The 22584-nt window shown below is 45.0% G+C and overlaps 1 protein-coding gene across 2 annotated transcripts in view; it reads right to left on the bottom strand.

The window, feature by feature from the left end:
* Positions 1-21959, bottom strand: part of LOC139268432 (volume-regulated anion channel subunit LRRC8D-like) — a 96671-nt gene extending 74712 nt beyond the window's left edge. The window contains exons 1-2 of one of the 2 annotated variants that reach the window (XM_070886565.1): positions 21744-21959; positions 3172-3314 (exon numbers count right to left, since the gene is read on the bottom strand). Coding sequence is in view for 1 of the 2 variants with exons in the window: in XM_070886563.1 (XP_070742664.1) it covers positions 2968-3007 (40 nt within the window). In the remaining variant the exon portion in view is untranslated. Of the gene's footprint in view, positions 1-2967; positions 3027-3171; positions 3315-21743 lie in introns of those variants that run through there. The other variant, XM_070886563.1, reaches the window with a different exon arrangement.
* Positions 21960-22584: the final 625 nt, after the last annotated feature.

Below are 22584 nucleotides of genomic sequence, written 5' to 3'. Positions count from 1 at the left end.
GACATTAAACGGAGTCTCCTCCGTCTGTTTAGGTGGACATAAAAGATCCCAGGGCACTATTCAAAATGCAGGGAGTCTCCCTACATCCTGGACAACATTAACTGGTGTACATTCATTTGCTATTTCTGGGACACTGCACAAACTGGCTACGGCTTTTGCCTCCAGTGGCTGCAATTCAAGAGTAACGCATTAGATGTGAAGCATTTCGGCACATCCCAGTAAGTGCACTATATAAATGCAAGTTCTTTCTTATACTGAAAGTTGGCAGAAATGGTCATTAAGAAACTTGAGAGACGGAAGATTATAAAATGACAGGCCCTAATGGAATCCATTTGAGTGGTTTAAAAAAAACCAAGAGGGAATATTAGTCATAATAACTCCTTCAATAAACAAGGTATTAATGTCAGCAATAAACACAGAAAATGCTGGAAATACCAACAGGTCAGACAGCCTCAGTGGAGGGAGAAACAGAGTTAATGTTTTAGGTCCATGACCTTTCATCAGAAATGTAGTAGTGCTGATGAAAGGACCTCAAACGTTAACTCTGTTTCTTTCCACAGATGCTGCAATCTCTAGCTTTGCGCAAGGGTGTAAACCCGGCTGGTAAATGTGGCATGGACCAGCCTTCAGATCGCATTAAATAACATTTGGATCATCCCGAGCATCCAAACGTGATTCCGATTCAACCCGCCTCACTGAGTCCTGGATGATTTTGACACAATTAATCTGAATCCATTGAGAATCAGCTATTTTGATTTCACGTTGAGCAAGCAGAAATAAACAAACAAATCGTGGAATGACATTTTATGAATGTGAATTGATATTTCTGATTTGCCGAAATGGCTTTTTTCAGAAATTAAACTATTCTTTGAAGGGTGGGCAAATCCTAGCATTTAGAAAAGGATCTACCTAAAGGGGGACCAAATTAAATTGAACCAAAAGGAATGATCATAGGGGGTTTAGCGATAGGAGACACATATAAAAACGTCTTTCTAACTAGACACAAATTCGTAAATGGGAGCCTATCTGAAATGAAACATGAAGAAATAACACGGAGGATTTAGTTTTTCACCTAATTTTTTCCACCACGGTGTCAGCTGTGGCTCAGTTGTTAGCACACTCGTCTCCTAGTCAGAAGGTTGTGGCTTCAAGTCCCACTTCAGGGACTTGAGCACATAAATCTATGCTGACATTCCACGGCAATACTGAGGGAGCACTGCACTGTCGGAGGTGCCGTTAAACCAAGGCCCAGTCTGCCCTCTCAGGTGGACGTAAAAGATCCCATGGCACTATTTCGATGACGAGCAAGGGAGTTATCCCCAGTGCCCTGGCCAATATTTATCCCTCAACCAACATAACAAAAAGAGATTATCTGGTCATTATCACATTGCTGTTTGTGGGAGCTTGCTGTGTGCAAATTGGCTGCCGCATTTCCCACATTACAACAGTGTCTACACTCCAAAAGTACTTCATTGGCTGTAAAGCGCTTTGAGACATCTGGTGGTCGTGAAAGACACTATATAAATGCAAGTTTTTCTTTCTTTCTAATTTTCTCCCTTCCTGACTTGAAGCTACCAAGTCTTGGTAATAGTTGCTGTGGTACCTTGTTCATATGTCCATTCTTTGCCTTAACCTGGATACTAAGTATTGGCATGCTATGACAGCTGAACTGATCTTGTCCTCATCAGTGCCCACACAGCACACTTCTAGCAGGAGTCTTTTGGATAGTAATCAGGATTGGGAAATTTGGCCCCGGTTACTTTTTTCTCTTCTTTGGGTAGGGTGCTGACTCAAACTGTAGTGATCCTCCGTACTCTTTGACACCAGCCAAGTCATTGGAGACCAGGGATCTAACCAGAGATCACCTCTGGTCTGTGAAAAGTGTCACACAAGAGTGTATTCAGCCAGGGGGTAATTGGAGGAGCTCAAGTGACATCTGCCACACAAGCAGGTTGAAGAGATGTTGGCGAAAGGAGGCACAGAAATAAATTGTCAAACATCACACCAAGGATAGACAAGACTGCAGTGAGAAGTAGGCACACCCATCTCACCGATATCTGGAAGTAAATACCTGTTTTCTTACACTTTAATTTCAGTACTATAATTTCGATGGGGGTCCAGGATTACTAATAGATTTCTAAAGGGGTCCTTTAACCAAAAAAGTTTGAGAAGCACTGAATTAGCAGATCCTGCTCAACCTGTCACTGGGGTTATTTAACATTTTGGTCCAAAACATTAGAGGGGGGAAAACAAAAATCACATTTAAACAATTTAGTGCCAATACACTTCTTGTAACTCGGTCTATCTCGGATTACTCCCACCACTGCCAGTGAAAGATCTGTAACTACCAGTAAGTTCTCCCTACTGTCTTGCAGTTCAAAACACTCTCCAAAAACACAACCCAAGTTTGCAGAAAATAAACCTATAATTAGACCGCTAGGCCACACAAAATTTTCACACTCTCATCATTACCCGTTACTGAATCCTAGTCACAACATCGCTGCTGTTCACAATATTGACTAAATTTAAAAACTAAAAAGTCAGCGGCTACAGACTGATAGTACCGACAAACAAGAGATGCTGAGAGGAAAACTGTTCAAATGGAGTCAGAGCAACGAATCATCCAGATAGAGGATTACTAAAGGCCACTCAATTGTGATGCATATGCTACCTTACATTTAGGTGTTAAATACAATGTATTGAAAAAAGAAAATGACCATACATACAACTGAGCCAAAGAAACATTTGTACGTCACAGCAGACTCGCCACTGAACAGAACTCCATGACGGGACAATAGTTGTGAAAGCAAGTAGCGTGCAAGGGCAATTGCCAGATGTATAGAGTACAAGTTGCAGGAGTGGAGACCATTTCTCTCCGAGATCATACCAGTTATCTTACCTACCAAATGACATGGGGGCTTTGGAAAGGGTACAAAGCAGGGAAATTAGACTGGTGCTTAGGCCAACCTGATTTGGTAGAGAGTCTCAAATTCGCCCACACACTCATTTAGTTGCATAACCAAAAGGGGGGCAGGGAATTCCAGTTTCTCACACAATCCTCCCACCTCTCAAGGCTCCTGTACAATAAAGGAGTGATGAAACATAACTTTAATACATGGAGCACTGATGAAAGATTTGACTGCACCTAGGAATATAGGTGTGTTGACTTACTTGGTTAACTGCTATGCAGAAAGATCAAGGGCAGCTTGCTGTCACCAGATGAGGCTGTCAGAGTGCCTGTCCCATTCTGAAATAGATGGACATCTGGAGAGTTGTGCTTTTACTTAAAAAAGCAGTGCCAGAGTGCAGGATACCTAGAAAAAAAGGGCAGAAAAATCTTCTGTTTAAACACTATTTTAATTAGTTCCAATTTTTAAGAAAAAAGCCTCCCCGGTTGACACTTCTATATTCACATATGTCATTAGTATGATATTTGGTGACAAAGGATGTTACAGATTTCACAAAAGCAATTAAACTGTTACTTACAATTTTCAGTAGTTTACTCACAAACAAAATGCTAAGTGCTATGAATGTGTTACGGTTAGCACCATGCCGTCAAGGACCGAGTGAGTCACCCACCACTTAGAACATTGCAAGATCCACAATATAGGATTCCTGCCTTCATGAAATGTCCACCGGCTTCTGCAGCAAGTCAGACAATGCAAATGGCAGACGAGGCCATCAACCTTCCTCTCACTCGGAGTCAGAAGGATGTGGTTTCAAGTCCCACTCCAGAGACCCGAGCAGATAATCTCGGCTGACTCTCCAGGGAGTGCAGCACTGTTGCAGGTGCTGTCTTTCGGATAAGATGTAACGTGATGTAAATAAGATGTCCCCGCCTGCCATCTCAGGTGTATGTAAAAGATCCCATGGCAATATTCAAAGAAGAGCAGGGGAGTTCTGTCCAGTGTTCCCTCAACCAACATCACTAAAATAGATTGCTGCTCAAAAATATTCCACTAATCCCAAAGCTAAACAAACAACTCCAGACATCAAAAAGCATGAGAAACAGAATACAATAATAAACTGCAAGTTAAAGATGATAACATGTATGTTCACTCCTATGCCACAAGTATGGGAATGGTTTCATTTCTCTCACCTTTCTTTGTGTACACAAATAGGAAAATATGACCTCATCAGCCATTCGCACAAGGGTGGCCTGTAGAATGTTAACTAATAAGGAAAACGATTTCAATGGGGCCGAGAGGGGAGTGAAAGAAAGCACAAGCTCCTCTTTTGGATACCAGGATATATTGCTTGGTCAAAAGTGCCACTCCTAATGTGGCAGCGAGTAGGTAGCACTCGTGTCTCTGAGGCAGAAGATGGTGGGCTCAAGTCTTGAGCACACACTCGAGGCTGACACTCCAGTGCAGTAGAGTGAGTTCTGCACTGTCGCAGATGCCGTCCTTCAGATGAGACATTAAACCAGAGCACCATCTTGTGTCTCAGATGGATGCGAAAATCCCATGGCACCATTTCGAAGAGGAGCAGGGCAGCTCTCCCCGGTGTCTTGGCCGATATTTATCCCTCAACCAGCATCACAAAAGCAGATTATCTGGTCATTATCTCATTGCTGTTTGTGGAAACTTGCTGTGCACAAACTGGCTGCTGCATTTCCTATATTGCAACAAAGACTATACTTCAAAAATGCTTCATTGGATGTCTCGAAGCACTTTACAGCCAAAGCCGCTGTAGAAATGCAAATTCTTTCTAATGGACACCTCTGCTATCTTAGGGATAAATATACTTGGTTAACGTTATGGGGAGGAAAAAGAATAACCATTCATCCTGTGCAGTATGAGTATACAATGACAATGAGCATTCTTACCAGCAGTAAAGCATAATGTCAAGAATGTAAAAATTCATACCGTGTCAACTTGAACGTTGAAAAATACCAAACAGTACAACTATACATTGTGCCCACTGCTCTAGATCAATACCGAGCATCTTAAGCAATATAGCATAAAGGAGAAGGACTGCTACTTCCAGGTCTATGGGCTCAATTTTGCCCAAGCCTGTTTTCTGGCGTATTGCCAGAGTTACGCCCGTTTTTCTAGGCCAGAAATAATTTGCCAAAGTTTCCCCGATGTATAATTTGAATTTGGCGCCGCGCAGCGTGTTCAGTCACCTCGGGGGGGGGCAGGGGTGGAGCCTGCTGTCTGCGCCGAAAAACAATGCTGCACCTTCTGCGCATGCGCGGGAAGAAAAAGTTACGTTTCTGATGTCGTTGCAATGGATGCGCATGCGCAGTACAGCTCCGGGTTGGCAATGGGCCATTTTTAAAGAGCCAGTTGTGTGTGTTACAAGTGCTGTGTGAGAGCATTGGAAAAAAAAAAAAATCGCAGCTGCAGCAGTACAAGATACAACGCGGTGCAAGGACCAAGCATTTCTTGCAGGATGAAGTGGAGGCACTAGTTACTGTGATTGAGGCCAGATGGCAGAAGCTGGACACCAGCAGAGTTCACATAAAAGTTTCACCCAAAGAAACGAAGAAACGCTGGAACCAAGTTGCAGAAGATTACTGTGCAATGGTGGCCTGGAGATCTGGAGGCCAGTGTAAAAAGTGGCAGGACCTTGGTCAATTAGTTAGTGTAAGTTATATTTTCATTTATTCAATGCAATTGCAATTGTAAATGTGACCATCTGCATATGTCCCACCCAGCAGGAAGACACCCTCACGAAAAAGTTATGTTTTCATCTTTGCAGAGGAAAGTGGCACACAACAAACAAGAAAGAACCCCAACGGTAGGAGGCTCGGCAAATCTACACCCACTGACGCCTTTGGAAGAGAGGGTCGCTGCTTTGATGGGTCCTGCCTGGAGAAAAGCAACCACCACTGCACAAGCTGGGCCCACACTCAAGGGAGAGGGTAAGTCCTGCAAATTCCACAGTCTGGCTTTGCTAAATGTGAAGTATTGCGCGGGCTAGCTATGCTTCGGTTCATGGGAATGTCTCCGTCAGCTACGCTTCTGTTGATGCAATGTGCTATCATTCATCGTGGTCCTTCAAATCAGCCTGCTGCCTGCACTGTGTGAGCCTACTCATGCCACCCACCCTTCCCCCTACTCTGCTGCTAACCATTTATCGGTGTTCTGTTATGTTTTGCAGAACTTGAGGCCGACCCGGATGATGTAGAAGAAAATTCAGATGAGGACCAGCCTGAACAGGATAACATCTTCAAATCCAACCCTCCAGACCAAGAATATTGAGGTGAGGGGAGGGTGAGGGGGTGGGGATGGAGCTGGAAGAAGCCACCATTGTTTTACTGACTTTGGAGGAGGTGCCACTCATTGTGGTGATAGCCCCTTCCGTAACTAGTGATTTGAGTGCTGGTGGGACTTTCGATGGTTTCTCACCTTCCAAGGTTGCGGGTCCCAGTGGTGGGGTGCAGCGAGGCACACCCAGGGCTCCACCATCCCAGGCTACGGGTCCCAGCGGTGGCATGCGAGCCACACCTGTGGAGAAGCGGGGGAAGGAGAGCTGGACCTCACTCTCCTGAGGTGCAGGATCTAACAGATGTGGTTCAGGTGATCTCAGAGTGAGAAGAGCATTGACCTTACCCGATCACTCCTGGACGCCATCAATGGGGTGAGTGATGAGGTAGCGGGACCGTCGGGAGAAGTAACAACAATGGCACGAAAAATGGGAACGGTGTCTGGGACCATCAATCAGGGAATAGGGAGGGAATGTCAGAGGTAGCTGATATGCTGTCAGTGACCATCAGGGAGGGATTGTCAGAGATAGTGCAAACCACATCTCTGACCATGAGGGAGGGAATGTCGCAGGTAGTTGAGTCAGTTTTGCTCAACATGAGGGAGGGAATATTGCAGATCGTTGAGACACTGTCAGGGCACATGAGGGACGGCATGTTGGAGTTAGTTGCTGCAGTAAGGGAACATGCCCAGACTCTGCACCCATTGACAGAATCAACTGCCACTCCCACTCCAATCCCCACACCAGCCTCTGAAGAGGCCCAAAGCCGGGCCTTCCATTTGCCGCCTGGGCCTCGGCCTGACGCCTCCCCCCACTCCACCCGCCCTCAACAGGTGCGCACACCCAGAGATCTTAGAAAGAATAAGCTTGGTACCTAGCCCAGAAATACTGCGCCACCGCCTGCGGGCAGGGATGGTAGAGAGTCCAAGACTAAGCGCAGCGGGCGGTCTTAGAATAAGGGGGAGGAAAGATGGGTGCAGCCTTTCTTTGCTGCTGTTGTTATTATTATTATTGTAGGTACTGTTGTAACTGTTTTCAAATTAAAAGTTTTTGTAAGTTATGTAAATTTACAAGTTTAAACATTTAAGTGATCTTAAAGTAAAGTTTGATACAAGAATAATTTTATTAAAGTACAAAAGAACTCTGTTAAACTTTTGAATAAAATATATTTTACATTAAAATTGAATCATTTCTATTATTTGTCCGATTATTAAAACAACTTTCGAAGTAAACAAGAATCATTTCCATCATTTGTTCCATTAACATAACACATTACCGAACAGCTCCAAACAGTAAACATGGTCCATATGGAATAGTTTCGCTGAGCCCTCAGGCAGCAGTAAAACGTTCACTGATGAGGGGCTGGTGCAAGGCTCGAGCAATCCTTAAAGAGGCACGATGGCCCGCCCTCCTCCACCGTCGTGCTCTGGCCTCAGGCACTTGCATGGCTTCCTCATCCTCGTCCTCCTCCTCCTCCTCCTCCTCCTCCAACTCGCCATCTGCATCTTCCACATCATTATCACGACCCTCCAGCCCTATTTCAAGACGTTCGGTGGTGGCGTGTGAGTGAGTAAAAAATAGAAAACTTCTGAAATCCAACAAACTTCCATTGACAGGTAATAAAAGTTGAACTTTATTATTGATTTTTTTTTTAAAAAACAGTGTTCTTGACTCCCTCCAAATTTGTCAATGTGCGCTGGTTTTCTTAAGTGCCCAGAAGATTTTTCGGGAATGGCCAGATACACTGACCAGGAGGAAAGAATTTTGGCCAAACTGCGAAAAATTAGAAAAACTGGCACAGACATGAGGGAAGGCCCCTGATGACGTCAAACAAAACTGGCGGAGAAAAATCATAACGAAGTCAGTTATGCCGGCGCAGATCGCAGGGGGAAACTTTGAAAAAAATAAATACACCAAAAAACCGGCACAAATGACCCGGGAAAATTGAGCCCTCGCAGTGGTGGTGGTAGCAGTCTGACCTGATGAATTACAAGTAACATATTGTGCACCTGCAAGGTAAACTAACTGAACCAAGATCCTTCCTGTCACGAATATGTCAAATAAGCTCACGGATAACACCGATAATTTATTTTACAACAACAGATGCTGGAAATATACAGGTCAGTCACATCTGGAAAGAGAAAAGAAAACGCAGATTATTGATATTTCAGGCGAGTAACCCTTCTGGAGTGCAGGAACAGGGAGGATAGATGCCTGCAACTCAATTTGTCTTTTCCCTTTAAAGATAATGTCTGACCTGTTACGTAATTTCCAGCATTTCTTTTATTTCAGATATCCAGCAGTTGCAGTTTTATTTAAATATTAATGTGATTTATATTTAGCAGGTAGTTCATTTTCCCCAACTTTCCACAGAACACAAACTCTTGTTTTGCTATTTTAAATGCATGTTTACTGGTCACAATTGGGACTCTTTTCTCTCTCGGAATCTTCAGATGTTACACTGCTAATCTTCTCACAGACAACAGCACAATGCACCAGAGCTATTTTAATGCACATTCATGTCCCAATTCTGAACACTGCACTTCACAGCATGGTTTCAATGCCAGTTAAACGTAGTTTACAATCAGACTCGAGCTGAGGAATTGCTGGGGGCTGCATTCCCCTATCCTTCCTCTTCCCCTGAAGCAGTGGCTCATGCTGCAGTGTAGCTCCATGAGCACCTGCAGCCCTCCAGGACATCATGCAAGCAGCAATTGTCCATGCGAGCCTGGACAGGGAGCATCAGCACGTTAATTTCATGGCCGAGGCAGCAGAGGAGAGTAGTATTACCCGTTCACAAGCTTGCACCTTTCTTCAGGTGTGGCTCATATCTCCCCTCCCTATGTGGGAACATTAAAGCCAGCTGGAATCTCCTTCTCCACTCTTCCCCCAACCAGACTCCGCTGGCTGAGTTCAGCTAACTTGACAAGAGCCCATGGAGCAAATCATACAATAGCAACAGCATAGACGAGCAAGCCCGTGCCAGCTCTCTAAGAGCACTTCATTCAACTCGTCCCACTCTCCCGCCCTTTCCCCATAGCCCTGCAAGGTTTTTTACCCCCCTTTAGATATTTATCCAGATCCCTTTGGAAGCCAGGATTAAATCTGCCTCCACCACCCTCTCAGGCAGTGCATTCCAGATCCTAACCACTCGCTGCATAAAAAAGTTTTTCCTCATGTCGTCTTTGGTATTAGAACTTTCCTAGTTTGTTCAACTCGCAATCAAGTGAGAAACTTCATGTATCCAGTGAATCAGAGCTGGGTGCTTACATTTGTCCTGCATTTCAAAGCCAAAGTCAAACAACAGACCTACATGCTCCTCTTACAACACTCCTGCCCAGCACTATTCAGCATTTTGCTCGGATTCAATCGCCTTTTCACAACCATATAGATAACGTGGCATTGTGAGCTTTTCTCCTTGAATAGTGCATTTATTTATTCAGTACACAAGTCCATTAGCCAAAAGTACACAGCTGCCAAATACTTGCTTTTATTCGAGTGAGCGACTGGTCAATCAATGGTGCCAGATTTGGTTGCCGGAAGACTGTGCTTCGTAACTGAACAGCAGATTAGTTCACGCACCCATTTCAGAGATCAAAAGAGATCTGTTATTACACAACAGCCGTGTGTTTTTCAGCACCAGTTGATACTGTATGCTCCAGGATCAAACCTTACATCACAGATTGTGCTCAATCTCTGCTATCCAAAGAAAGTTATGAAATTAAATGCCCTCAACATCCACTTCTTCTCCCTGATTTTTAGAATTGAAATTCTACTATTTAAGGTGAAATTTCTTCAAAATGTGTCACAATTCTGGAAAAAAAAAATAAAAGCTTCATGTGCAAAACCATCCATTAATTTTACTAGCAATTCCCCTTTCAAAGATTTTGTGGGGGGGGGGGGGGGGGAGGGGCTAGCCAGATGTCTCTCATACAGAAGCGTATCATCATGCTTAAGTCTCCAAAGTTATCAAGAAATCTGTACACAGATTTTGTTTACCAGAGATTCAGTGCATGGAGTAGGCCATTCAGTCCCCAGAGACTGTTCCACCATTCAATTAGATCATGACTGATCTGTACCTCAACTCCCTATGTACTGTTACTATGTCCCTTGCACAAAGATCCGAGAAATAGGCTGGCAGCAGCCAAAAGCTTAGGTACCTCAAGGTGTGCACAAGGCCACTGCTGGAGTTTAACCAGCTCAAACAGAAAAACTTTCTACCACAAACCGATAGTAACTTTCTTAATGTCAGTGCAGCCAGGACCATCCTACCAGTTAAGATATTGGCTCTCAGTATTATCCTTTGAGGGATAAAGTTTGTTGGAGATAAATAATATGCAGAGGGATTTGTGTGGCATTGTACACGAATCACAGAAAGTTAATATGCAGGTACAGTAAACAATTAGGAAGGCAATAGTATGTTAGCCTTTATTGCAAGGGAGTTGGAGAAGAACAGTAAGGATCTGTCAGGGCAGTGTCCTAGTCCCAACCATCTTCAGCAGCTTCATCAATGAACTTCCCTCCATCATAAAAGGTCAGAAGTGGAGATGTGCGCCGATGATGGCAGTGTTCAGTTCCATTTGCAACTCCTCAGAAAATGAAGCAGTCCATACCCGCAACCAGCAAGAACTGGACAACATTCAGGCTTGGGCTGATGTGGCAAGTAATGTTTGTGCCACACAATGACCATCTCAAACAAGCAAGAGTCTAATCATCTCCCCTTGATATTCAACGGCAATACCAGCGCCGAATTCCCCACCATCCTGGGGGCTCACCATTGTCCAGAAACTTAACTGGACCAGCCACATAAATACTGTGGCAACAAGAGGGGGTCAGAGGCTCGAGTGTCTCTCCTGACTCCCCAAAGCCTTCCCTTCTAGGTGGTAGAGGTCACTCGTTTTGGAGGTGCTGCCAAAGAAGCCGTAGCGAATTCCTGCAGTGCATCTTGTAGATGGTACACACTGCAGCCACGGTGCACCGGTGATGGAGGGAGTGAATGTTTAAGGTGGTGAATGGGGTGCTTCTACAAGGCATGTCAGGAGTGTGGTGGAATACTCTCCACTTGACTGGATGAGTGCAACTCCAACAACAATCAAGGGGTTCGACACCATTCAGGACAAAACAGCCCGCTTGATTGGCACCCCATCCACCACCTTCAACATTCACTCCCTCCATCACCGTGGCTGCAGTGTGTACCATCTACAAGATGCACTGCAGGAATTCGCCAAGGCTTCTTTGGCAGCACCTTCAAAACCTGCGACCTCTACCACCTAGAAGGACAAGGGCAGCAGGCGCAAGAAAGCACCATCACCTGCAAGTTCCCCTCCAAGTTACACACCATCCTGACTTGGAAATATATCGGCGTTCCTTCATCATCACTGGGTCAAAATCCTCGAACTCCCTCCCTAACACCACTGTGGGAGTACCTTCACCACACGGACTGCAGCGGTTCAAGGCGACAGCTCACCACCGCCTTCTCAAGGGCAATTAGGGATGAGCAATAAATTGCTGGCCTTACCAGCGACACCCACATCCCAAAACAAATGTTTTAAAAGTCTTGCAATTATATAGGACTAGGACTTTGGTGAGCTCACATCTGGAGTACTGTGTACAGTTTTGGTCTCCTTACCCAAGAAAGGATATACTTGCCTTAAAGGGGGTGTAACGAAGATTGACTGGATTGATTCCTTTGATAAGGAATTTGTCCTAGGAGGAGAAATGGAGTAGAATGGGCCTACATTCTTTGGGAGTTCAGAAGAATGAGAGGTGCTCTCATCTGAATTGTATACAATTCAGAGGGCAAATGACAGGGTAGATGCCAAGAGGTTGTTTCCCCTGGCTGGAGAGTTCAGAACAAGGGGTCATAATCTCAGGATAATGGGTTGGACATTTACGACTGAGACGAGGAGAAAATATCTTCACTCAGAAGGCTGTGGATACTCCGTTGTTGAGTATATTCAAGATTGAGAACAATAGATTTTTGGACACTAAGAGAATCAAGGGGTTTGGGGATGGGGCGGGAAAGTGGATCTGAGGTAGATCAGCCATGATTGGTGGAGCAGGCTCGAGGGACCACATGGCCTACTCCTGCTCCCAATTCTTGTGTTCTAATAATCAACAAACCAGCTCCAAATTTCTGTGCTGCACTGTGCATTGTGCAGAGGTAGAATAGACTTGGGAAAGCACCTAGACACCATAATAGTCCCTGCCTACAAAAATGATAAAACAGGTCTTTGACCAGATAGTTTGCTACACCCTTTTGTCTCAAACAATTTTGTCTCAAACAAAGCATTAAGCATTTAAAAATATTTCAACCTCGGCACCAAAACAAAAAGGTAAGAAAAGTATTATGGGCCCAAGTTTCCACATGATTTGCGCCTGATTTTTAGGAGCAACTGGTGGAGAACGGACTATTTTAGAAATCGCAATTCTCCACATTTTTTTTTCTGCAGTTCTAGTCAGGTAGAACAGTTCTACTTTGGAACAGAATTTTTTCTTCAAAAGGGGGCGTGTCCGGCCACTGACGCCTGATTTGAAAGTTTCCACAGTGAAAACGTACTCCAAACTAAAGTAGAATGGATCAAGTGAAGATTTTTGTAGAACTGAAAAAGCCTGTTCTACACATTAAAAAATCAGGCGCAGGTTACAAATTAGGCGTCCAGAACGAGGTGGGGGGGTGGGGGGGAAGGGAAGTCATTAAATTCTATAATAAATCCTTATTTATACTTATACAAATATTATACAAATAAATCCAACCTGAATAAACATTTATAAGCAAAGAAAAGATTAAATAAACCATCTTCCTACCTGCGTGAAAGTGCTTCAGGCAGGCCTTTTGGGACCGAAGGCTGAACGGGCCGGCCCGAGACTTCGGACAGGGCCCGTCCCCAGCATCAGATTTACAGGTAGGTGGCGTTGGGTTGGGTCGGGTCGGGGAGGTTCGGTTCGGGGAGGGAGAGAGAGAGAGAGAAAGAGAGAGAGGGGGGGAGAGAGAGAGAGAGAGGGGGGGGGAGGAGAGAGAGAGGGGGGGGGGGGAGGAGAGAGAGAGAGAGAGAGAGAGAGAGAGAGAGAGAGAGAGAGAGAGAGAGAGAGGGGAAGAGAGGGAGGGAGGGAGGGAGGGAGGGAGGGAGGGAGGGGGGGGGGGGGGGGGGAGGTCAGGTCGGATCCAGTCCGGGAGCGGGAGTCGGGTCCGGTCGGGGGGGCGGGGAGCGGGAACAGGAGCGCGGGTCGGGTCGGGTCCAGTTGGGGGGGCGGAGCGGGAACAGGAGCGCGGGTCGGGTCCAGTCGGGGAGGCGGGGAGCGGGAACACGAGCGCGGGTCGAGTCGGGTCAGTCGGGGGGGGGGGGCGCGGGTGTCGGGTCTGGTCCGGAGGCAGGGGGGGGCGGGGAGTGAGTGTCGGGTCTGGTCGGGGGGGGGGGGGAGCAGGAGCTGGCCGTGGGAGGAGCCTTATTCACGCAGCCCCAGTGAGGCCATTCGGCCAGGGCTAGGGGCTACGTGCTTCGGGCCCCTCCCACACAGTTCGGCGCCTGGAGCTACTGCACTTGCGTGCCCACTGTAGCGCGCATGTGCAGAGGTCCCGGCACTGTTTTCAGCGCAGGGACCTGGCTCCGTCCCCCCCCCCCCCCCCCACAGCTCGTGCTGGCTGCGCCGAGGGCCAGAGGACCTGCAGGTAGGTGGAGAACACTGAGGATTTTTTTAGGCGCACTTTGTGGCGCGAAAAACGGGCGTCCAGGTCGGGACTGCGCCGTTCTAGGCGCGTGTGGAAACTTGGGCCCTATGTATCTGTAGTTGAAGTGAATTTGGCATACATTTCTTTGGAAGACCCCACAGAATTTTGCCTTGTCATGATCAGACAGTGGTTCTGAAACGGAGTTATGACCTGAGGATGACAGAATCCATGTCCTGAAGCGAGCCTTCACTAGTCTAGTCCACCAGCAATGAAGTTCTGCCCCGAGCGTGCTCTTATCTATTACAAACACCACTTGCTGCGTCCTTTATATAACATGCTTGAAATGTTTTTTTTTTACACACATCATAGGTATGTAAACAAAATTATATCCACACTTTCCAAGTATTGAGGGCAATAAAATGTTGTTTTAGAAATAGAAAAGGAAAGGGGAAAGGTCATGTTATTTTCAGTTGTTCAGGATTTGCTGTATTCTTTTAACAACATAAGTTATATAATAGAGCATCACATTATACTGCAAATGGATTGATTATTGATCCATGTTCATTTACAGAGGTCATCTCCAAAAAAAGCTCTTTGACTCTCAGTATCATCTGTCATTATTATACCCAGTGATGGCTGCCTTTCAAAACTGCTCTTCCTTCATATTGTCTTATAAGTCATAAAATTCTTGTCAAATGAAATTTAGTATCAACAAATGCAAACTATTGCTATATTGGGAAAAAGAATCAACACCACTGGTATAGAATGAAGAGACCTGAATTTGCACAAGAACTGGAACTGATAGTTGATTCATCACTTTCAATGTCATAGCAATGTGGAGAATCAATTTTTAAAACTCGTATCGTTTCTTTCTCCCATACATTCTGTGGCCCTCCGGTTCAAAAATTGACTTTAGTAACTGTAGGCCTGAGCAAGATCATATTACATACAACCTACAGCACAGGAACAAGCTATTTGGCCCAACTGCTCTGTGCCGGTGTTTATGTTCCACAGGAACCTCCTCCCACCCCTCTTCATCTAACCCCTTTAGCATAACATAGAAAATAGGTGCAGGAGTAGGCCATTCGGCCCTTCGAGCCTGCACCGCCATTCAATGAGTTCATGGCTGAACATGCAACTTCAGTACCCCATTCCTGCTTTCTCGCCATACCCCTTGATCCCCCTAGTAGTAAGGACTATATTTAACTCCTTTTTGAATATATTTAGTGAATTGGCCTCAACAACTTTCTGTGGTAGAGAATTCCACAGGTTTACCACTCTCTGGGTGAAGAAGTTTCTCCTCATCTCGGTCCTAAATGGCTTACCCCTTATCCTTAGACTGTGACCCCTGGTTCTGGACTTCCCCAACATTGGGAACATTCTTCCTGCATCTAACCTGTCTAAACCCGTCATAATTTTAAACGTTTCTATGAGATCCCCTCTCATTCCTCTAAACTCCAGTGAATACAAGCCCAGTTGATCCAGTCTTTCTTGATCTGTCAGTCCTGCCATCCCTGGAATCAGTCTGGTGAACCTTCGCTGCACTTCCTCAATAGCAAGAATGTCCTTTCTCAAGTTAGGAGACCAAAACTGTACACAATATTCCAGGTGTGGCCTCAGCAAGGCCCTGTACAACTGTAGTAACACCTCCCTGCCCCTGTACTCAAATCCCCTCGCTATGAAGGCCAACATGCCATTTGCTTTCTTAACCGCCTGCTGTACTGCATGCCAACCTTCAATGACTGATGCACCATGACACCCGTTGCACCTCCCCTTTTCCTAATCTGTCACCATTCAGCTAATAGTTTGTCTCTCTGTTTTTACCACTAAAGTGGATAACCTCACATTTATCCACATTATACTTCATCTGCCATGCATTTGCCCACTCACCTAACCTATCCAAGTCACTCTGCAGCCTCATAGCATCCTCCTCGCAGCTCACACTGCCACCCAACTTAGTGTCATCCACAAATTTGGAGATTCTACATTTAATCCCCTCGTCTAAATCATTAATGTACAGTGTAAACAGCTGGGGCTCCAGCACAGAACCTTGCCAATTAGTCACTGCCTGCCATTCTGAAAAGTACCCATTTACTCCTACTCTTTACTTCCTGTCTGCCAACCAGTTCTCAATCCACGGCAGCACACAACCCCCAATCCCATGTGCTTTAACTTTGCACATTAATCTCTTGTGTGGGACCTTGTCGAAATCCTTCTGAAAGTCCAAATACACCACATCAACTGGTTCTCCCTTGTCCACTCTACTGGAAACATCCTCAAAAAATTCCAGAAGATTTGTCAAGCATGATTTCCCTTTCACAAATCCATGCTGACTTGGACCTATCATGTCACCTCTTTCCAAATGCGCTGCTATGACACCCTTAAAAATTGATTCCATCATTTTACCCACTACTGATGTCAGGCTGACCGGTCTATAATTCCCTGTTTCCTCTCTCCCTTCTTTTAAAAAGAGTGGTGTTGCATTAGCTACCCTCCACTCCACAGGAACTGATTCAGAATCTATGGAATGTTGGAAAATGACCGTTAATGCATCCGCTATTTCCAAGGCCACCTCCTCAAGTACTCTGGGATGCAGTCCATCAGGCCCTGGGGATTTATCGGCCTTCAATCCCAACAATTTCCCCAAAACAATTTCCCGACTAATAAGGATTTCCCTCAATTCCTCCTTCTTACTCAACCCTCTGACCCCTTTTATATCTGGAAAGTTGTTTGTGTCCTCCTTAGTGAATACCAAACCAAAGTACTTGTTCAATTGGTCTGCCATTTCTTTGTTCCCCGTTATGACTTCCCCTGATTCTGACTGCAGGGGACCTATGTTTGTCTTTACTAACCTTTTTCTCTTTACATATCTATTGAAGCTTTTGAAGTCCATCTTAATGTTCCCTGCAAGCTTCTTCTCGTACTCCATTTTCCCTGCCCTAAACAAACCCTTTGTCCTCCTCTGCTGAGTTCTAAATTTCTCCCAGTCCCCGGGTTCGCTGCTATTTCTGGCCAATTTGTATGCCACTTCCTTGGCTTTAATACTATCCCTGATTTCCCTTGATAGCCACAGTTGAGCCACCTTCCCTTTTTTATTTTTACGCCAGACAGGGATGTACAATTGTTGTAGTTCATCCATGCGGTCTCTAAATGTCTGCCATTGCCCATCCACTGTCAACCCCTTAAGTATCATTCGCCAATCTATCCTAGCCAATTCACACCTCATACCTTCAAAGTTACCCTTCTTTAAGTTCTGGACCATGGTCTCTGAATTAACTGTTTCATTCTCCATCCGAATGTAGAATTCCACCATATTATGGTCACTCTTCCCCAAGGGGCCTCGCACAACGAGATTGCTAATTAATCCTCTCTCATTACACAACATCCAATTCCTTTCTCTCTCTCTCATGTGCTTATCTAGCTTCCACTTAAATGCATCCATGCTATTCACCTCAACCACTCCCTGTGTTCCATATTCTTACCTCTCCCTTTGGGTAAAGAAGTTTCTCCTGAATTCCCTGTTGGATTTATTAGTGACTATCTTAGGGGACAATTTTCCACATGACCGATGTTTGGTGCAGTTGTAGAAGTTCGTCCGAATTTTTACTGACCAACTGCGCCAAAAAAAAGTTGCAAGTTCCGCCGGCATAACCTTTCATTTTGGAGTGGCGCAGATTGTCCTTAAGCTCTGTGGGTGGAGCTTAAGGTCTGCGCCAAAAAACTGAGGTTGCCAGGGTAACGAGGGACACACTGAAGGGCTGAGGCTGCAAAGTGAAACATAGATGCAGCAAGACAGATGCAGGTACATATTACCATTGCCAAGATCTTTTCACTTCTGTTTATTGGAAGATTGTAGCGACAAACTATCATACTCTGCAATATTTATTTATTTAATTTTCGATAAAATGAAAGTAATTCCACACACAATCGCACATTAGGTTACTGTTTTTTTGTAGCGCCCCAGTGCCGCTACTATCCCGGACCGAAAGGCCCCCCAATCCCGGTGCTGTGTCTTCAGCCCCACGAAAACAATGGCGCCTTCTCTGCACCGATTTTCTTAAGTGCAGGTAAGGTTTTTCAAAACGGTGCACTGCGCCATTTTTGAAAAAAATCCTACTTGGCCAAACTCGCTTAAATGTCCAGAAATGGCGATGCCAGCAGCCAGCATCCCCAGTGACGTCAGAAAATCGGGAACTTAAAAAAATCGGCCGTAAGTAATTTAGGATGGCGCAACAATTTTGGCAAAACTTGCAGATTTTAATCTGCTACCCAAAAAAACGTAGGCCAAAAAAAGGCACAGAATGGTGGTGAAAATTTCAGCCCTTATATTTATGGCCACTAGTTTTTGACTCCCCCATAAGTGGAAATATTTTCTCTACATCCATCCTATAATCTTAAAGACCTTTATCAGGTCATCAATTTTATTTTTTTTAACAGCAAGGGTTGCATGTGATTTGGGGTGGATCAGTGTCCAGAAGGCCAGGAGACATATTGTTTTTTAAATGGGGTGGGGGAGGGGGCAGAGGGAGTGAGACCACTCATCAGAACACAGAGTGGGTGGAGGTAAGTGCAGGCAGTGCGAAGAGGGGTTGTTGATCTGCTTTCTCTTTGTTCGGAGCTGGCCGACCCAATGTACCTTATCAGCAATTTCTGTTTTAGTTTCAGGCCTGATATGCAGGCTTCCTAACTTTTCCATCTTTCCCATTTTCTTGCTTTTCCTTGGGGAAAACCTTCCTAATGTCTCAGCAATTGACGTGTTCTTTGTTTAATGCTTTTTTCCATTGCTCAACAGATTATCTGTTACATCACCTCACAATCATTCAAGTGACACTTTCTCTCTGTTCATTTGTTTTTCCCTTATCCCTTCAGATTCTATTAATAGGCTTGTTAATCCTTTATTTCATTGTACTGAAGTCGGGCCCAGCCTAAAATGTTGACTTGTGTGTTTCCTCCAGAGGCTAACAGGTCTGCTGTGTGTTTACAGTGATTTCGGTTTTAAGTTAAGAACATATGATGATACATAGCCAGAACAGCTCCGTTGAAGTCTATTGAAGTAATTTTGACTTTATTACCCAATTTGGATGGCACATTTCAAAAGGGAGTAGTGAAGAGCAAAAAGTGTGATCCCAAGTGTAAAGCGAATGATCCCAAATGTAAAGGGTATGATCTACAAGGAAAGATGGGATGAACTTAAACTCTGCAGTCTAGAGGAGTGCTAGTTAAAGGAGGGTCTCACTGAGGCACATACAAAGTATTAAATGGCATAAGTCTTTGAAGGTGGCAGGATAAATTGAGAAGGCTGTTAAATAGCATTCGGGATCCTTGGCTTTGTAAACAGAGGCATGGAACACAATAGCACGGCAGTTATGCTAAACTTTTATAAATCACTGGTAAGGCCCCAGTTGGAGTTGTGCGTCCAATTCTGGGCATCACACTTTAGGAGGGATGTTAAGGTCCTAGCGAGGATGCAGCAGAGATTTACTAGAATGGTACCAGGGATGCGGGACTTCAGTTATGTGGCGAGACTGGAGAAGCTGGGGTTGTTCTCCTTTGAGCAGAGAAGGTTATGGGGACTTTTAATAGAGGTATTCAAAATCATGAAGGGTTTTGATAGAGTAAATCAGGAGAAAATGTTTCCAGTGGCAGAAATATCAGTAACCAGGGGACACAAATTTATGATAATTGGCAAAAGGAACAGAGGCGAAATGGAGATTTTTTTTTAAATGCACAGTTATGATTTTCACTGCCTGAAAGGGTGATGGAAGCAGATTCAATAATAACTTTCAAAAGGGAATTATATAAACACTTGATAGCCATGCACATGTTTCCTATGAGAAAAAGGGCAGGGGAGTAGGATTGATTTGGATAGTTCTTTCGAAGTGCCAGCACAGGCACAATGGGCTGAATGGCCTCCTTCTGCGCTGTATCATTCTATGAAATGACTTAAACCGAGACTATTATTTCGAGACACATCAGGTCTTAGACAAGACATTACAGATGTTAAATAAAGATTTACTAATATGGGGAGGGGGTAGCAGGGGGAGTGATAAGGTAAATAGAAATGATTGCCACTGGTCAGTGAGTGAACATGAACTTAAGGACACTCTCAAAGCCTCCCTGATAAAGTGTGACATCCCCACTGACACCTGGGAGTCCCTGGCCCAAGACTGCCCTAAGTGAAGGAAGTGCATCCGAGAGGGCGCTGAGCACCTCGAGTCTCAACGCCGAGAGCATGCAGAAATCAAGCACAGGCAGCGGAAAGAGTATGCGGCAAACCAGTCCCACCCACCCTTTCCCTCAACGACTATCTGTCCCACCTGTGACAGAGTCTGTGGCTCTCGTATTGGACTGTTCAGCCACCAAAAGGACTCACTTCTTGAGTGGAAGCAAGTCTTCCTCGATTCCGAGTGACTGCCTATGATGATGATGATCACCAAAAGGACAAAGGGCAAGTTAAATTTTTAAAAATGCGTCGTGTACAAAAGCAAGAATGTTATGCTAAACTTTTGTAAATCATTGGTTAGGCCCCAGCTGTTAAGAGGATACGGAATGGAATATCCCTTACAGAAACAGCGATGGAAACAGAACCTGTAACAGATTTATTTTTTTTTTTTAAAAAGGTAAGTTGATAAATATTTGAAAAAGAAAAACAACTAAAAGTTGGGCTAGCTCTTTCAGAGTGCCTGCACCAGCTGAATGGGTACCTTCTGTACTGTTACAATTGTACAATTCTACATCATTGATGTTCAAACTACAATTGGATGTTAGGCTGGTGAGTTGGAGAACACTTGGGCCAAGCTCCATAGGCCAAATGACTTTCTAATCCTCAACTTTTTCTTCCGTTGATTGGGGGAGAAATGATCATTCACAGCACCATAAATTATGTACCAATTAGCTCACTGCCACACTAGTTACTATGTAACTGCATTAGAGTACAGCAACTATGTCATAGAGCATGCAGCAGTATTTCAAGATGATGAGTTCCCACAAAATAAAACCCGTACATTGTCTCAGTTTTTAGAGAGAAAAAAATCCAAGGAAAATACATTTGTTGGGAATGTGTTGTAACAAGTTCCAAACTATGATCCCCTTGAGAACACAAATTTGCCACTTCAAGTTTTGCACGATTCTTCGAAATTGTGTCTTCTTCGCAGATAACATTCAGATTAATATATAATTTTCTTAAAAGTTACAAGAAGTTACACTACACGGTAGGTTTGCCAGAGTGACATGAGAAGAAAAAAAAGAGGATCAAATACACAATGTTCTGGGAATAGGTCATTCCGCCCTCAGACTGATGTTTATGGGCTATTTCTCCCCCAATAGCTTCCCAAAGCAAAATGTTTTTAAAAATCAGAAATGTCAGCGATGAAAAACCCAAACTCATCACACAACAAACTGCATTGGACCGGCTGCCACTTTTCCCATTCAGCAAAATATGACGCAAATCGCTGAGATTATTTACCCCTGGATTCAGTTAAAATGATTGCTGTGAGTGCACTGGGTGGTGAGGGGATCATGCAGGCATCATCAAACCTAACAAGCACTGCACTGGGTGCATTTACAAGGCTCAAACCTAAACCGCCATAGCAGGGAGAGTGCAGGCAGTGAAACTCAAGAAACATCACAACATTAACAAGGCGAGGGAGGCTTGTGTTTTAATTCCCTCCCTCCTCCTGTCCCTGAGCCGGCCCCAAATATCACACACTGAAGCCCCTATGGTGGCAGCTGCACAAGGCGAATAGCAAACGGTTGGCTTGCTGCTTTGATCTTGAGCAACAATGGAGAGGGAGGGAGATCGCTGGAACATTGCTCTGCAGTCATTTTGTCTTAGTCTCTCTCTTTCTCTCTCTGTACTTACCGGGTCCTGAGTGGCCGGGCACTGCCCGCGACGAATCGCCGCCGCGTCCTCGCCTCTCCTCCTCTCTCTCTCTGCCTGTCTGTCTGTGCGGTCTCTAGACAGAGCGGAGCGCTTCCCTCCAGTGTGAGAGGAGGAGGCGGGCGGCCGGGCACATTCTCCCCTTTTGCGGCGAGGATCCTTTCGCTTTGCTGCTGCTGCTGCTTTTTATGACGACGTGGTGCTGAGCCCCTGTTTACTTCCTATTCACAAAAAAATAGGGGCGCTTGAGAAAAACACCAATAGGGATTTAATATATGTGTGTGTGTGTGTGTGTGGTTGGGGGGGGGGGGGGATTTATATAAAATAGACACAACCTTCCTCACTCTTAACCTGACACAAACACTTATTGCAGCACCGGCTGAGGATGGGAGTGCATCCTTCCACAATATTCACCTCACTTTGTTATCTCTCTCTCTATATATAAATAAAACAAACACGGTGCAATCTGCTTTCTTTCTGGCTCAAAATCACTGATGTTTGTCACCTTTCTCCCCCCCCCTGCCCATGTCCCAAGTTCTACTTTTGTGTGTGTGTTTTTTTCTTTCAAACCCAAAAAAAATAATGAAGCTAAACGCTAGCTGGCAGGCGCGGCTCGACTAGTCAGAACCTGTTTCAGTCGGAGCTGGCCGGCTCCTGCCACGTTTGGTGTAATCCCAGGGCGGGAGGGAGGCGCTGACTCTCACCATCTCCTGCTGCACAAGTCATGCGAACTCGTGCCGGGGAGCGAGAGAGGGGAGGACGGAAGTTAGGCGCTGTGTGATTGCAAAGACATTTTTCCAGCAAAGATATATATTTTTAAATA

Source organism: Pristiophorus japonicus, chromosome 8 (genome assembly GCF_044704955.1).
Source record: "Pristiophorus japonicus isolate sPriJap1 chromosome 8, sPriJap1.hap1, whole genome shotgun sequence".
Classification (NCBI taxonomy): Eukaryota; Metazoa; Chordata; class Chondrichthyes; family Pristiophoridae; genus Pristiophorus; species Pristiophorus japonicus.
This window is presented reverse-complemented; position numbering and strand designations above follow the sequence as displayed.